This window comes from Melospiza melodia, chromosome Z (assembly GCF_035770615.1).
Source record: "Melospiza melodia melodia isolate bMelMel2 chromosome Z, bMelMel2.pri, whole genome shotgun sequence".
Taxonomy (NCBI): Eukaryota; Metazoa; Chordata; class Aves; order Passeriformes; family Passerellidae; genus Melospiza; species Melospiza melodia.
In genome coordinates, this window is record NC_086226.1 from 12,640,665 (window position 1) to 12,658,516 (window position 17,852).

Sequence of the window (17,852 nt, forward strand, 5' to 3'; positions counted from 1 at the left end):
CTAGCTTTGAATGTTTACAGCCCTGACAGAGCCAGTAAAGATCTGGGTTTCTAAACTCCTAACTACCTAATTTTGAAATGTACCTATGCGCTGAACGTGTATTTCCTGGATATTCACAAACTCTGAGCTGAGCAGGCACATCCCTGCAAAGGCACACCTTGAGCCAACCAGTGATACACACAAGGAACATTTTTTTCCTCCCATACTCCAGAGAGCCATCCAGTAGGGTCACCCAAGCACAGAGGAAGTATTTGCTCAACATGAATGCACAAAGAACAAACTGAAATCTGCACAGGGAGTGGAGCTGACTTGACAAATAATTTGAAGAACAAAGAAAGAAACAGAATGGGAAAAGAAGACAGGAGAGAAGAGGCTGGAGAACAGGAACTCAGTGGTGACCTGATGATGGAAATTTCACATTTAGCCATCTGGGATTTTCCTTCTCATCAAACAGAAAAACCTAAAAATGTTTTCTGATAACCAATCTATGTAGATGGCCTATACGCATTGGATTAAAGCTTCCTAATAAAGGCACACCTCAGGAACACTGAATTTTTATTGCAAATTATGACACACTGGAGGATAAAGTGAACACTGGATTTTTTGACTTTTTGCCTTGGAAGAAGTTTTTTATCTACTTTTTATTTGGGCAATAAAGTGTCCTCTTATCCCTACAGATGGGATTTACACTAGGATAAAATTAAATTATCAAAGTTTGACCATGGAAGAAATTATTATGTAATGGAAATGCACAAAATACAGCTGAGAGGATAGCAACAATTTTCTTGGCAACTCTGACCAATGCTAGTGACAGTAGCAGTGGACTCACAAAAGAAGTCAAGCCATACTTCATAAAAACAGGGAAAAGATCTCAGCTTGTGCCAGAGGAGGTTTAGATTGGATACTAAGAAAAAGTTCTTCACTGAAAGGGTTGTCAAGCACTGGAAAGTCTGCCCAGGGAAGCAGTTGAGTCACCATCCCCAAAGACATTTAGAAAATGTGTAGATGTGGCACTTAAGGACATGGTTAAGTGGAGCACTTGAGCGTGCTGTGTTAACAGCTGGACTCAAGGGTCTTTTCCAACCTAAATAATTGTGTAATCATGAAACCCAAAAAGTTATCAACTGCATTAAATACTTAATAATAAAACATTTTACAATTACTCTCAACGTGAATTAAAGATAGACGTTTTAATCCCAAACGTTTGTCCCTGCTTTTCCTAGAAAAACGAACAGATACAGCATTAGCTGTGATAAACAGCACCAAGTTGTCAGGAAAAATGTCTGCAGGGGATAGCTGAGAGCCACTATCAGGATCCAAAATATGTGTGTTAGTATTTCTGGCTGGTCTTTAAAGAAAAAAGTAGGAAATTTATCCTCACAAAATTTATGCAAAGAAAAAAGCTTTTTAACCTTCTGAAAAAAAGAACAACTACAAACATTGCAAAAGTAAATCTGTGACTGTTAGTTGCTAGTAACACATAAATCTGTCAATAAACCGTAAATAAAACTTTTCAGAAGACAGACAGAAAAATTGATTTGGCAGTTGAAAAGGACAGAATTTTTCTTTCTAGTTTATTTTTAAAAAGCAGCTAAGGACAGTTTTAGCTGGACCAGTAAATATACTCTGAATTTATTTGTAAATATAATCTGAAATTGTAAGGATCATAATATTTCAGTGGGGACACACCATAACCACCAAGAAAAACACATGTACTAGTTTCACTGCAGTCTTTCCAATCAATTTTATTAGCAACTAACACAACCTGAATCTCTCCGTGAGTATGCATGTCTGCAATTATTTAACCTTCTCAGAGATAGAAGCACTCCAGACATTTCAGTTCAGTGTTAAGCGGGTCAGCTCAAATCCTTGACTCTATTCACTGACACAAGAGAACATGAACAGCTAAGCACCAGGAACAGTCAGTATGACATTGCGTGCAGGATCAAAGTCCACTGCAGCAAGGCTGCTCTGCACATCAAGGGCATGACTGCAAGGAATGGTAAAACATCACTTACAGACATTACAGAACCTGTACTACCATTGAAATGACACCCACTTGTTCCTGCACTAGCACAGGATGCCAGTGACATAGCTAGGAATGGCACTTCAATTTCCAGGAGAGTGCAGTGTAACTACTAAATCATCCTTAATCTAACCAACATACTCAGTCTAGCTCTAACTTATTTGAACAAAGGCATCTTTAATGGCATCTTTCCACAATGATGCAAAAGTACCAACACAAATGGATGGTTCTTTTAATCGGGACAGACACACTCAGCTGGGTATGAGGAGGGCAGCTCAAGGACTGAGCATTTGCTTTTTCCACAGTAAGCAGATGACTCATGTATTGGTAGCATCTCCCCTTTCTCTCATTCAAGAAATGATAAGGCAAGAACAGAGTTAAAATGTGCCTTTTTCATCTCAACAGTAATGTGAAAATCCAATGCACTAACTAAAAGATGATGTCAAGGAAAAATTTAGTACAAGAGCTTTTAAGGGAAGGTTTTTAAGCAGTGACTGTTGCAGCTGGGAACAGTGTCAATGTCAAGAGCTAGACATCTTATGTAACTATCTAATTAGTCTTTAGAACATCTAATATTGCTCAAAAATAAAGAGGTGACACTGCCATCTAAAAATAAATGCTATGAGTAAAATCTTTGATCTGCTGTAGCTAAGAAGCCAAACTGACATTCCTATCAGTGGTACCAGTATCTCATCACTGGCCTCAGTGCTGCAGTGAACACAAATATAGCATATTGGCAGGAGGCCCTGTCCTAAAACCTCCCCAAGTGACATTGAGAAAATTCTCTTCTGAAATTTACCTCTGATTTCATGGGCAATTCAATGTGTTTGCAACTTTAATAATGTTAGCAACTTAATGATGTTAGCAACTTCAATAATGTTAGCACTGCAACTGCATTTTTTATATTATAGAAGTTAAAACAGGAAGAAAATGTGATGAAAGGAAACTTTTTCCTTTGTCAGCAACAGCATTATAAAAGGTTGAGCACAGCTATGAAAGCTGGGCTTCTCTGAGAGCCCTTACAAAGTGGACAATTATCCTTCTGTTATTCACTTAATATATCAGTACTGCTTTCAGTGAAGTTATGAATCACCTTGCAACAACTTTAAGGGGCAGATAAAAAAAATATTAGGAAGACATTGAAGTTGTTCTTACAGCACTGAAGTAAGAAATGAGCACAGAATAATTTCTTACCGGCTTGGGGTTAGTCGAGAATCCAGGCTGCCAGACTTCATGGTGATAGTGTCAGTAAACAGCACATCCTTTGCTGGAGATGCCAGGGCTTCTGAGTGAGACAGTGAGGGATGCATCCTCTGCTGCTGCAGGCGCTTTAGCGTAGCATAGCCAAACGCATCTCGAGAACTTGTGTAGCTGAAGTTATAGTCAGCAAGACTTTTTATCGTAGCAAGAGAAGGAGCTTTAAGAGACTGGGCTCTTCTGGGAAGCGTATGCGAAGACCCCGGTGGAACCAGGGATACAGAGTTGGATTTTGAGAGAGGCAGGTGGTTAGACTGTGGTGTTGAACAGTGACTTGGTTTAACAGTCTTTGTGCTTACAACAGTACTCAAACTTCCACAGTCAGTATCTACATTTGTAGTGTCCACACCTACAGTCTCCCTTGAAGGGCTAGAACTCATTGAACTTATACCACTTGTTGTGGTATCTGTATTAAAACTTAAGCTACGGCTCTTGAAATGTGTTTGTGTAGTACCATCTCCAATTAGCCTTTCTTTGCTTGTGTTTTCCCGATGAATTTCATTTCCAAGACCTTTTGGCAGCTTCAGATCATTTTCTCCGATACTCTGAGTACAATCAGTATCTTCCACATGTTTGCTTCCCACAAAAGAAGTTTCTAATCGTAAAGTCTGGATTTTTGGAACTCTGAAAACAGGGTTCAATTCTTCCCCAGCAGGAAAGTCTATGCTACCACTAGGTTCTGTTACTGTACGATTTCGCCTCAGAAATTTACTGTCAGATGATGTCAGCTTTCCTCCTTTTGGATCACTGCTACTTCTATGTTTTTTATTTGGTAGAGTAAGAGAGTTTAGAATGCGATTTTTCACAAGTCTACTAGAAGAAAAAAAAGGAAAGGGACTACGGTCTTTGTCCTTTGAAGGTCCAGGTCTGTCATAAAATATTTGTTCTGCATCTTCAGTAATATCTAGGAAGAAAGTACTGGTGGAAGTACTACCAAAACGGTCATCCTCCATGATGAACATACCTGAAATTATACAAGACTTTGTCACAAAAATAGGCATTTCTTCCAAGTGTACAACTATGTTGCTAAATAGGAAGCCATTCTATAGAAGCCCAAGTGAGAGTCTCTGCAATTTACTGGAACTTTAATTCCTCTTTTTTTTTTCTGCAGAACTTCATGCAAATTAGCTATTTTGAGGAGTAACTGACCTGAAGATTTCCCTGCTTCAAAAGAAAAGCCACACTGTCTTATTTCAAGTGCAAACATCCAGCTACCAGGATTAGAACCTAAGAACTCCTTCAATGATACCTAAATACGGCATATTTCTTAATTTAAATTCCAAGTATCCACAGAAAAAATACAATGCATTAAGTACTTGAAATACATAATAATTAAAATACAGCAAAATTCTGTGTGTGTGTGTGTATACCCAGAGAACATAAACTTGAGGGCAACCAAGTGCATCTTTGTAACTAAGCATTGTGCTTTCTGTAGCATGTTACAGCACACCACCATGACTCAAAAATAAATAACTTAACCTCATGTGAAAATTTTTCTTCTACACCAAGTGTTAAGCTAAGACACTTTTACTCTCTCTGACTGGTCTGCATCTCTCTGAATGGACATCAATGTCCTATTGCTTGTACTGTTTTACTGCAAGACCACCTTCACACCATTGGTCTGTACCTCATCCTATCAAAAGGTTGATGAGAACATCAAAATGCTGTTTGTGGTGGGCTGGGCTCTTTGCAGGTATTTTTTGTTTGCTTGTTCATTTTTCTCCTGTTTTCTTGTTTTGGTGTTCTGGTTACTTACTTGATGGAGCAGACTCACTTTCACTGTTGTGCCTTGAACTGGTAGATTCAGAGTTCAAGCTCAGAGTGCTTGGTATAGAAGAAAGTTCATTGCAGAGCTGCTCCATGTCATCAGGGACCACTGGCCAAGGCTGTCTACGACTGTGTCTCACTGCATCCCAGTTGTGATGCTTTAAAATGTCACATCCTTGTTTAGTTTTGGCTATTAGACCAAGCACGTAGACACAGGTTCTGTATTTAATGTATATATAGGAAAAAAAACAACAATAATAGCATCTAATTAAACTAAACTTACTTGACATTTGAAAGGAAACAACTTCAAAGCAATTCAGGAGAAACTTCACAAAACTGAGAAACAGTATACTGTTAATTTAAATTTGCAAATCAATTTAAGCTCAGGAAATTCAATAATATATCTGAGAACAAGATACTATTAAAAAATAAAAATTACCACAACAGCCTGATTACATAAAGCAGAAAACTACCTTTTGAAAAAAGGCCAAACATTTATACAGTAGCAATGTTAGACAAAATGCCATCTATTTATGCTTTTAAATATTTAAAAAATATGGAATAATAAATTCTCACAGAGATATAAACAGCAAGTATTTTGTTTTACAGAACAGGAGAAAAGTAGTATCTACCTTTTTTCATAGATTTGTTTACTTCATGTTCTTTTCAGACTTCCCACACAATTCTGCAGTTACATAGAACTGAGACTGATACTCAAACACTGGTAACTTTAACAGCTGGTTTCCAATAGAGTACAAATCTGTACTCATGTAAATCAGATAAAGCTATCTGAAAATTGATCACAACTACCATCTGAAAATTTTATGTATATATCAGACACACATACCCTCTAACAGACAGAACCTCACAATGTTGAGCAAGTGCCATTATATCAGGAATTACATTCTCCTCTTGAAGCAAGTTAAGACCCCAATTCGATGATCCGATATTGCCCTGGAATGAAATTTTTCAAGTAAGTTTTGATCTTAATATGATCTGCAGCACTACCAATGTAAAGCTTTCATAATTTTGTTTGTTGGTAGTAGAGTTTAAAGCCCATCTTCCCAAAGCAGTTGAAAGACCTGAGTACCCTTTCTGGCATTTCCTAACTGTGTTAATAAAAAAAGCACTAAGCACACCCTGTATAATACCTACAGCTGCTCAAAGTTAGAACTAATATGCATTCCTCACTTTGTAAGTTCTACTATAGCCAGCAGCATGATCTTGGTTTATTCATTTTACATTCCTCTTACACAGGCATCCGGTTACATATCTACAGTATCTTCCCCTAACACTCCCCTTGGACAAGTGTTCCGAAATTAACTTTGGGGAAGGCAAGAAGAACATTTAGGAGTGTAGCTTGGATACACACCAACACTAGGTTTTTGCCTGTCCCAAGTACCAGGGCATCATGACCACATGGATCAACACTGGCAGCCTACTTCCTTGCAGAAACATTAGGGACTACCACAGCAAATACATTAAACTCAGACCATGGCAACTTTTAACTTGTAACTATCAATTCCATACTAACACTGATATGGCAATGTATTTTTCTTATTTGTTAAAAAGAAAAAACAACAAAGTGATTATTAAAAACCTCAGAATGAAACAGTTGCAGTGAACCATCTTCAACTGAAAGTATTGTGGAATAAAATGCTAACCTGAAAAAGTCACATATTTTTTGAAAAAAAAACCCTTATTTTTTTAGTTTTGTAGAATTTTGCTTAGTTATTTAAGAATCAACAGTTATTACGGAACTAAACAATTGCAAAATTCAGTAAATATATTACTAACCAAGGCCCAAAGGGCTGCCTTCAGCTGCTTAATTCCTTCCCACTTATCCAGCATTGGAGAACGAACAGTGTAACTTAGATCTGTAACAATACTCTGAAGGAGAAAAACAGAAGAAGAAAAACTAAGTTGAAAATTAATAGGAGACTTCAGCCAAACAGGTTCTCTTGCATTTATAGTAGAAGTTAAAGCAATAATTCAAATCATGCACTCTAGGAACAACAGTGGTAATTCTGTAATCATAACCATAAATTAACAACAGTAGTAATGCAAAAGAAAGTTTTAATGAAATTGCAGATTGCATTAAATTATTTCAAATATTATAAGGATTGACATATTAGTCAAACGAACACACTGCAACATATACACTTCCTCTTGAACTTTTCAAAGAGCGTTGTCAATTCAATAAATCATTTTACCAACCCACATCAAAAGTGAATTTAAGCAATTATGGCTTAGGGCTTGTTTTCTTAGATTTTCAAAATATTAGAAAGATTTTATTCCCTCATCTCCCAATTTCTGTATGCTTAAAAGGACAGGCATAGTTTTCCCACATGTATAACTGTCAATATACAATCCACAGAGACTAAAAATTTTTTCTTTTTATGAATTGGCTCTCCATGCTAAGATTTTGCTAGCCATTTTAAGAAAAATGTTGCAAGGTATTTTGGTGATACTTCAGTGTCAGGAAGGCATTTTGCAGGAGATGAGATGGCAAAGACTGCCATCACAATTTAAGACTCAACGTCAACAACTTCTACAACGCCTATTTAAATGCCATCTCTTTTAAAACCTTTTTTCAAAAGGTTTATAATGATCTTTAAAATATTTCGAGTTATAAATTATTATTATCCTCACCTGAGACTCCAATAAATGGCAGCCTGTTTTATGGTGCACCAGTTGGCCATAAAGGTGAACTGGCAAGTAGACATGTGGTCGCTGTAATCTGGCAGAAAGAGAAACATACATAGGTTTCCCAGCACTTCAAATATTTTTTTTTAAAATAAATTACACTGCAATGTAATACAATGGCTACCCTTGATTTTTTCCAAATGGAGAATTCTTCTGAGGAATTTAGAAAGTAATAAACTGTTTCAACTGGAAAGGATGTACAACAATCATCTAATCCAACTGCCAAACCACTTCAGGGATGACTGGAAGTTAAAGCCTTTTATTAAGGACACCATCCAAATGCTTCTTGAACACTGACAGACTTGGGGCACCAACCATCTCTCCAGGACGCCTGTTCTCCTGTGTGACCACCCACAAGCCTTGTGGTGAGGAAATGCTTCTTGGTATCCAGGCTGAACCTCTCCTGCTTCAGCTCTGAGCCCTGGATGCCAGGGAGAAGAGCCCAGCACCTCCCCGTGCCCTTCCCCTCCTCAGGAAGCTGCAGAGAGCACTGAGGGCACACCTCAACCTCCTTTTCTCCAAAGTGGACAAGCCCAAAGACTTCAGCTGCTCCTCACAGGAGGTTCCAGCTCTGATTCCCTCCTCAGGATGCACGGAAGAACCTTCCCATCCTTCTCCACCTGCAGGGCCCAGCAGGCCCCAGGTGAGGCCCATCCCCTCCCTGGGCTCTGGCTGTGCCCTGCTCAGAGCTCTGGGATGGGCTCTGGCTGTGCCCTGCTCAGAGCTCTGGGATGGGCTCTGGCTGTGCCCTGCTGGGAGCTCTGGGATGGGCTCTGGCTGTGCCCTGCTGGGTGCCCTGGGATGGGCTCTGGCTGTGCCCTGCTGGGAGCCCTGGGATGGGCTCTGGCTGTGCCCTGCTGGGAGCCCTGGGATGGGCTCTGGCTGTGCCCTGCTGGGAGCTCTGGGATGGGCTCTGGCTGTGCCCTGCTGGGAGCTCTGGGATGGGCTCTGGCTGTGCCCTGCTGGGAGCTCTGGGATGGGCTCTGGCTGTGCCCTGCTGGGTGCCCTGGGATGGGCTCTGGCTGTGCCCTGCTGGGAGCCCTGGGATGGGCTCTGGCTGTGCCCTGCTGGGTGCCCTGGGATGGGCTCTGGCTGTGCCCTGCTGGGAGCCCTGGGATGGGCTCTGGCTGTGCCCTGCTGGGTGCCCTGGGATGGGCTCTGGCTGTGCCCTGCTCGCTGCTCTGGGATGGGCTCTGGCTGTGCCCTGCTCGCTGCTCTGGGATGGGCTTTGTCCTCGGGGCTGCCCGGGCACTGCTGAGCCACCCTGAGCCACCCCTCTCCCACTTCACCCCTGTGCCTGGTGTCACTCCTTCCCAGGTGCACAATCCACCATTTGCACTTGACAAATTTCACCTCATTTAAGATTGCTCAGTGCTCCAATCTATCTAGATCCTTCTGCACAAGCCCCTTGTCCCTCAAGAGAATCCACAGCACCTCCCAGTCTGCAGCATCAGCAAATTGCCACTGGTGCACTCAGATACAGAACTGGCCCTGGAATGGAGCAGTGAGGAACACCACTGGTGCGACCAGTCACCAACCAGATGTTGCCCCACTCACTACAACCCTTTGGGCTCAGTCCCTCAGCCAGTTCTTCACCCACCACTTCATGAACCTGCTCATCCCACAGCATGACTGCTTGTCCAGAAGGACGTTGTGGAGGACAGCATCAAAAAACTTGCCAAGATCCAGGAAAATAACATCCACGACCTTCCCTTCACCCTACAGGGTGACCTTACCACAGAAGGCTAACAACTTAGTTAAAGAAAACTTTCCCTTTGTGAACCCATGCTAACTGTTTGTGATGACTGCATTGTTTTTCAAATGCCTTTCAACAATACCCAGTATAATCTTCTACATAATTTCCCCACAAACTAAAGTTAGATTAATAGGTCTGTAACTCTCTCGATCTTCTCTTATGTGCTTCTTGCAAACTGGAATAAACTGGCCAGATTCCAGTCACCAGGGACCTTCCTTACACTCACAAGACTTTTGGCAGATGATAAGGGATGGGTCCTGACAGATGGATCCTGATCTGCTAGCTCCTTTAGTACTGGTGGGCTAGTACTGATGAGGCTAGTCCCTCAGCCTGGTGGGAACTAGGCCCCATGACCTGGTGAACATTCAGCTGACACAGATCATCCCTTACAATGTTAGTGTCCACATATGGAAAGCCATAGTTTCCACATTTGTGGACCTCTTGTTCAGAGAACCAGGCAGCCCACGGTCTATCAGTATTGCCGAAGACTCAGACAAAAAAACACCACAAAATTTTAATTCATCTCTGTTTCTTCTTCATCCCTGTAAGTCAGGTGACCATCTTCAGCAAGAACTGACGCAGTGTTTTGTTCAGAGCTCCTCTTTGCTGTTGTGTCACACAACACTACTCAGCTTCAGTCCTGAATGAGCTTTGGCCTTTTGTGCCTTCTTTCTGCTTATGTGAATCACAGTTTTGTAGTCCTTCCTGTAAAGGGTGATCTTCCTGAGATTATTTCCTTTTCCTCTAGAGCTCCATGAAGAGCTCCCCATTCAGCCAGGGTGGTCTTCTGCCCTGCCTTGCTTGACTTACAACACATGGGATTGCCTACCCCTGTGCTTCTAAAAGATAGCTCCTAAAGATGGACCCGCATTTCTGGACTCTTGGGTCTCAAAAATGTACTCTACTAAAGCAGCTCCCCAAGTTAGCTCCCCTGAAGCCCTGAGTAGCAACTCTGCTGTGCTTTTTCTCATTACATTAAAAATTTTAAACTTAACCATGCCATGATCACTGTGGCCTAGAGAATCTCCCCTCCATCATATCTCCCACAAGCCCTACATTCACAAACAGCAAGTTGAGGAGGGCATCTTTCCTAGTTGGCTCACTGAGTATCTCTCCTACAGACTTTCTCCACTGAGAATTTCCAAGGCTGCTTGTCATTGCATTACATCATCTGCAGTTGATGCCTAGAAGTTGAAATCTTCCACAGGAAGTCGATAAGAATGAGAGCTACCAATCCAGAAGTTTCTCCTACTTCTCCTACTTGTCTAGACTTATCAGTACTAACATCCCGGCTGAGCAATCAGTAGCAGACACCCACTACATCACTTCCTTTGTTTTCCATCCCCTTAATCCTCACCCAGAGGTTCTCGACCACATCACCACTAACTGTAAGAGCTGTATAATCAAACCTCTTCCTTATTATTTATTTGCCCATCCCTGCTGAAAAGCCTGTAGCCCTCCATTCCAGCACTCCAGCCATGGCACTCAATCCACCAAGTCTTAATAAAATGAATTGTAAAAGCTCTTAAACTAATTATATAGAAGCTCTGAAATAAATTATATTAAAACTCTAGGAGCTAAGCAATGCATCCAGTTCATCCTGTGTGTTCCTTACACTGTGCTGCTGCACTGCTCCAGGAGCATAATAAACTGAAATCCTGTTGGTAGCCCTTTCCCTCATACATTTCAGTTTACAGGTCTCCTGATCAGTCTCCCCAGCTTGTGCCCCAGAATGCATTTTCCCAAATTTACCTTTGGTTGCTCCGACGAACATAGTTATCCCCATCAACGGGTTTGCGGTATGTTGTAAGTGCTTCATTAAGTTGTTCTTCAATCAATTCAACATATTTTAGGTTATATTCCTGTAAGAAAACAGATGAGGGTTGACACAGTACACTTTAGTGGTTTATGGTTATAGCATGAGACTTTATAAGGAAGAAATAATTGAGGAAGGTTCCTTAAGAAAGACTGAATTTTTTATGATCTGAAGGTGGGGCTCAAGAAAATGAATGCACTTCACACTAGGAGTTTGCAAGTCAACAATTGATTTCATAATTATTTTAGGGAATTTGTTAAAAAAAGGAAGAAAGAAATACTTCATATCTGACACACTCAATTTCAATAGATCATCATGCATTTCAGTACTCCTTGAGAAGTGACACTTAAGCCACTAAAATGTTCCCAACAGGAATGAGACCAATGTCTTATAATAAATTACAAAACCAAAATAACATATGAAGAGTTGAATTCAAGTTATGACAATTTTTCTTAATGGTCTTGTGTTCCTCTTCACTTCCTAAACAGCATCAGCCAATTCTGTCTTCGTGACCTCTAGGTTTAACTTTAATTTCCAGAGGTAGCAGGTATATTGAAAAGCAGCATTACTTTGCATACTTCTCTAGATAATGACCTTCCACAACAACCTGTTTTAGAAGGTCACTACACTCCTGAAAAATTTGCTGAAATATCAAAATTTTATAAAGGTCTTGGTAAATCAAAATCACATATGTACAGAGAAGCTGTGGAAATCTAAGTCTCTGTCAACCTTTACCAGCAAAAACGCTATATCACTGATGCAATGAATGTATTTGCACAAGCTTTACAAGCACATTCAAATGCAATAATTTTTAAGAATCTCTGTTCTAAATCTGCATATTTACACCATTTATCCTAATATCCAGCAAACATTTTCCTCTTATCATTACCTTTTGCCACTTTTCCATCTGTTTTGTTACGTAACCTCTTTCATTTAGATAAGAAAACCCCTTTGGGATGGACAGAAATCTAAAAAAAAAAAAAAAAATCAGACAGTTATCATTGTAATTTAAACAACTCCCAGAATCTGAATTTGTTTTCACAATGTGAGGTTGAACAGCACATTCAACATTTACCTTAGGAGTAGAAGCAAACCCTTGTCTCCAAGATGAGAAAGGGCTGGTTTCATTTGGATAAGGGCATGAAGATTGGCCTAAAATAATTAAGAACACAAAGAGTATTTGAGCACTATTATAAGTCTGAAAATTACCTGCAATAATTACAACACTCTGCCTGCAATGAAACACCAAGTTTTTCACAAGTGTCAAATGCTAACTTAATCCTAGTATGACCAATTTTAGATATCTTCTGTCATTAAATATAAATTACTTCACAAGAAGCATAATGAATAAAGTTGCAATTCATATGTAAATACAGGCATAATCCAGAAGTCTGTGTTCTTGTAAGTAATATTGCAGTAGTTTCATCCAAGGGGTCTTACAAACTATTTTAAGTCCATCAATGACAATTCAAAAAGGAAACCATCAGTACCTTCTTGCCTATTTGTACTTTGCTGCTAGGAAGGGGGTGGGGAAGAGCTTAAGAGCAGCATACCAAAAAGAGGTTAAAAAGAAAAGGGATGCTCACCTTGTCTTCACACGCCTCATCTAGAATATCAAGTGCTTCAGAAGAAATAGTTTTATTTTTATCATGTAACTGGGTCACCAGTAACTCAATCCCCCAGTTGCTAAAGAACTCTACATTAGCTCTCAGCAACACTCTTAAGTGTTTTGTGGCGTACAACCTGCAGCTCTGTAAAGTAAGGAAAATGTTTTCTTGAATGGAAGAAAAATAACTAACACAGTTCATGATCTATAACTTCTAAAAATACTTTTCAATTATGGCATTTTGCAGCAAGCAACTGTGACGCACACCTTATCTATTAAAATTACAGTTTTTTAGAGAGCTATTTATATTTCAGCAAATGGGAAAACTGAATCTAAGATTACAAGTAAATTGGTCATAATAAATGTCCAATCCTACATATTTTATTATTGTATTATTATGTATTTTGAAGAGAACTTAGAAGCAAGTAAAAAAATATAGTAGGGAGCTTTGTCTTTCAATGAGTCATTCCTTCAACCTCAAGTATCTTCATTACTTTCAGATTCCACTCTTTATCCATAAGAATCATCACATCTTTGACAGCGTCAGAGAAATATTCTCAATGTATGTCCTCCTCTTCCAAAATACAGTGAGGCATTTAAAGCTAGTACCTACATTCTCCTCTCTTTTATCTATTCAGGAAAATATTCTGTCCGTTCAGAGAACAGAAACAACTTCATTTGAAGTAATGAGCATTCTTTCCTAGTTGGATTTCAAATTCTTGCCATCTATCTCCCTGACATCAGCGATTGCTTGTCTAACAACGTTACCTTGAAAGTCAAGAGTTTCCTCTCCCAAACCCATGTAATTGTATTTTTTTATCCTTATCCACCTTCTTTGATTCAGAAGAACACATCCCAATGCCAATTTTTGAACCAAACTCTTATTCCAGCAGCTATAGCATCTACTTCGTTCCAATACAGAGTAACCTCAATCATTATCAGAACAGTGTCTACTAAAAGGCTAACCTGCTTAGTACTGCTAGAAATACAGATTTCTGATTGTGATATCAATGTCTTCACAATTTATTTAAGATGCCACTCTCCCAAACAACCACATTGCACTTAGTTATACATATCAAGACTTTAGACCCCAGCTGATGTGAGAGAAGGTTCTATTTTAAGGACTTAATTTCTTGAGCAAAAATACAATGCAGGGTACGATGTTCACAACACATTTAAAAGCTACATTTGTAGGATGTTCATTTCTCTGAATACAAAATTAAGAAACCTTTTCATATATAACAGCTTAAAAATAAAGTCATACACCTTGAATAATAAAATAAATGTGTAGAGGGCAGTAACAAAGGACTATAAGTTGAGCTGAACTTACATCAGTAGCTGCTGTCAGGATTTTAGAAAGGATGACTCTTGCCAATCCATCTCTGCTATAATCCAGACTAGAAACAGTCAGTTTTAACAAGTGATCTTGGTTCTTCAAAGAACAAAGATTAAGAAGACTGGAGGCATGCAAGGGGAGGAGTAAGAAAATAAAATTAGTATTTGAACCCACTTGAACCATCAATAATTTGAACTTAAGTACTTTGAATTATACTTTTATTACTATAAATGTGATATACAAAGTGTGTTCTTGTATGAAACTGGGTAAATTGTTATAACTATGAAGTCAAATAGGGATGAAATAATGCACTGAATTGCAAGGGGAAAACCTCAAACCAACATCTTTAAAAACTGCCCTGTAAAAATTTTGTCAGCATAATTGGTGATTATCAGTATAAAAACAAATGCTCAGGAAGCTCTGTGAATAATTCTTCATTTTAAAACATTGTGTATAAAGCTTGCCATTAAGCTAGTCTTATTAATCGTCTAGATTTTATTGTATATTACGTTTTCTAAAGCCAGTGAAAAGCTTGCTTTCTAAAAATCAACAAAATCAACAATAAAAGATAAAAAGGAGTACATTAAAACACTTGCATTTTAACTTCAAGTTTATTATATGTTGATAAACTAGTACTAGTCACCAGCCAATTTAAGGAACCTAAGTTTGTCTGTACCTCAACAAAATTTTGAGCTGCAAAACTGCACTCAAATATGCAGGAGTGAAGTTTTAAGTGCAACATACATCAGCAATTCACAAACAGTATGGTACCTTCCATTTTATCACGGTTTGTGTGGTTTTAGTTTTGTTAATTTTTCTATTTCCCCACACTGTGTCTTTCAGTACCCTATAATTCTTCCTCATACTCATCTCCTTCACACAGGTGTGGACAGGAAAAAGTAAACTATCACCTCTGTCTGCTTAGTAATGACAGATTAGAAGACTTCAGGAAAAAAATGGGGACCTCTATTTGTAACTTAACCAAAATAACCTTAGCTTTCAGCTTTCCAGATGGTAACCCTCACACAGTTTAGAATTTGCATAGCTAATACACAGCAAGTACAACTCAAAACAAAAGTACTCACCACTGAAAAACATTACATTTTTCAAGCATTTTCACTCCATGAGGGTGACAAGATAAAGTACCAAAAAACAGGAAGTAGTGCTGGCTAAGGGTATTTAGTAACCCATTATTCTGAAGACTACGTTCAGGCTTCATGCCCGATGAAGAGTTGAGCCAAAGTACAATATCTTTAACCAATTCCTCCAGGTAACTTTGTCCATCCTAGCAAAATAAAGAGGAATAGCATCTGCTAGTAATAGAAATGTGTTTCTTCTTTACTGAAACTCACTACTTTAAATTTCTTAAAATGTACAAACACAATACAGACACAAAAACAGAAATGCAGGCGGGAAAACAATTCAGACTAAAGAGTAAGTTTCAAGCCAAATAAAAGGAGCTAAGCATAGAGATATCTTAGGATTAATTCTCTCTTTCCCGGAAAAGGGCAAAGTATTATTCAGTGACATTTTCCTCTGACGCAAGGCATAAAAGTTTTTAGCACAAAAGGAGGAGTTCACAAAGGAAGGTTATACACACCATGAATAATAAAGAAAATCCTTCAAACTCTAAGTTGTATTTAACAAAGCTGTATTTAATAAAACTTCTACATAAACATGGTCATCTTTCTCAATATTTCACACTGTATTTCTTAATTACACTGATAATTTTAGATTTAACACCCAAAATCTCAGATGTCTTTACCAAAAACTAAGGTTGCAGGTGGCATGCAACAAGACTACTCATTCTACTTCTAGTCTTATAGCTGAAAAAATCTTACCTCCTCTGATTCAAGAAGAAATTCAGTAAATTGACAACCCACAACAGTGAGCTGCTTCGCCTTGGCATAGTCCAGATCCAGGTTAGCATAGAGTTTACTGCTAGGCTTGTAAAAATACAGCAATCTCCTTACAAACCTATAGAAAGTAAAACAGAATTGGCTATTTTTCAGTATGACAAGGAGACAGTCTCACAATACAAAATGATGCTAGAAAAAACAGGTTGTACTTGGTTTGTTGGCAATAAGTCTTAAAAATTTATCAAAAGAGTAGCAGGTAACAGTAGTGACTCTAACCAGACACAATTTCAGAGATGCTGCCCTACTGTGCATTACAAGGGGTTTTCTATACCATGGCCTACTATAAGCAAAGGAACTTAAAATCTATATGCTCTCAGAAGCTGTATCTTCCTTCTCATTCTCATCATTTATTCTGCTGTAATTTATCCTGTGTCAAGTTTCAAAGATGGTATTAGCTAGACTAACAAACAGCTTAAAAAAGAAACTTGTGACCTGAGCTTTCTTCAGCTATTATAGTTACTGCTACTGGATCTGTAAAACACATTTTCATGTTCTGAGAGGAAAAAACCTCATTTATTCAGCAAAACTATTTCCAGACACCTGACTTAACCATTTCTGAAGCATAACACACTGCTAACACACTCTCAGACTTTTAAAAATACAGTAAGCAATGTAGCTTGAGTTTGGCATCACAGGAATAAGTCTCCAGCAAAGATCCTCCTCTCACAAACTCTTCAAAATATAAATTTGTGCTTTAAAATAACATAGAATGTTCCATCAGAAGGCAGACATGTCAGATATTAAAAAACTTACAGAACTGTTTCATATTTGAAAAAGGCAGAGTAATCCACTATGCCTAACTCCAAACACAGGACCAATTACAAAGGAAATCAGCATTTTAATTAAGTTTTGTGAAATAAAATGTATTTTATCCTGGGTTACTAGCAATAAATATATATTGACACACAAATCTATACACATATGTATCTATGTGTATATTTAAGCGTGTATGTGTGCTCATCAACATGGATGCATTTAGTTTTGGTGCCCCTGGGCCCCTCACTACTGCAAGGACATTGAGGTGCTGGAACAAGTCCAGAGAAGGACAAAAGAACTGGGGCAGGGTCTGGAGCACAAGTCCTGTGAGGAGCAGCTGAGGGAGCTGGGGCTGTTTAGCCTGGAGAAAAGGAGGCTCAGGGGAGACCTTGGTGCTCTTTACAACTCCATGACAGGAGGCTGTACCCAGGCAGACGTGGTCTCTCCTCCTAGGTGACAAGTGACAGAAAGAGAGAAAAAGGCCTTTGGTTGCCCCAAAGAAGTTTTGATTGGATATTAGGAAAAATTTCTGGACTAAATGAGAGGTCAGGCATTTGAACTGCCCAGGGAATTGTTGGGGTCACCATTTCCAGATGGATTTAAAGGACACAGACAAGGCACTTAGAAACTTCAGCAGTGACTTTAGCAGCTGGACTCAATGATCTTTGAGGTCTTTTTCATGACTCTGTGATCCTGTATGTATACATACACAGCATGAAATGTATCTCTCTGAATTGAAGGAATCTTTAAAAAAATACTGGAATTTCATTTTTACAACTGTAAGATCATCACAACAACACTAACATTAAAAAAACATCAGTTTATAGAAGGAGAAATAAATGTAATTTACACTTGGAAAACAAAGCGGCAGATTGTTTTTTATCATCAGCAGTGAAACAAAAGAGAT

General features: G+C 38.9%; 1 protein-coding gene across 2 annotated transcripts in view; it reads right to left on the bottom strand.

Moving 5' to 3' along the window:
• RICTOR (RPTOR independent companion of MTOR complex 2) overlaps nt 1-17,852 on the bottom strand; it is a 75,665-nt gene that overhangs the window by 11,279 nt on the left and 46,534 nt on the right. The window contains exons 20-31 of one of the 2 annotated variants that reach the window (XM_063180775.1): nt 16,112-16,247; nt 15,356-15,555; nt 14,265-14,391; nt 12,915-13,079; nt 12,404-12,480; nt 12,218-12,296; nt 11,265-11,374; nt 7,703-7,790; nt 6,848-6,940; nt 5,898-6,004; nt 5,058-5,269; nt 3,221-4,247 (exon numbers count right to left, since the gene is read on the bottom strand). In XM_063180775.1, coding sequence (XP_063036845.1) covers nt 3,221-4,247; nt 5,058-5,269; nt 5,898-6,004; nt 6,848-6,940; nt 7,703-7,790; nt 11,265-11,374; nt 12,218-12,296; nt 12,404-12,480; nt 12,915-13,079; nt 14,265-14,391; nt 15,356-15,555; nt 16,112-16,247 — 2,421 coding nt within the window. Of the gene's footprint in view, nt 1-3,220; nt 4,248-5,039; nt 5,270-5,897; nt 6,005-6,847; nt 6,941-7,702; nt 7,791-11,264; nt 11,375-12,217; nt 12,297-12,403; nt 12,481-12,914; nt 13,080-14,264; nt 14,392-15,355; nt 15,556-16,111; nt 16,248-17,852 lie in introns of both variants that reach the window. The other variant, XM_063180774.1, reaches the window with a different exon arrangement.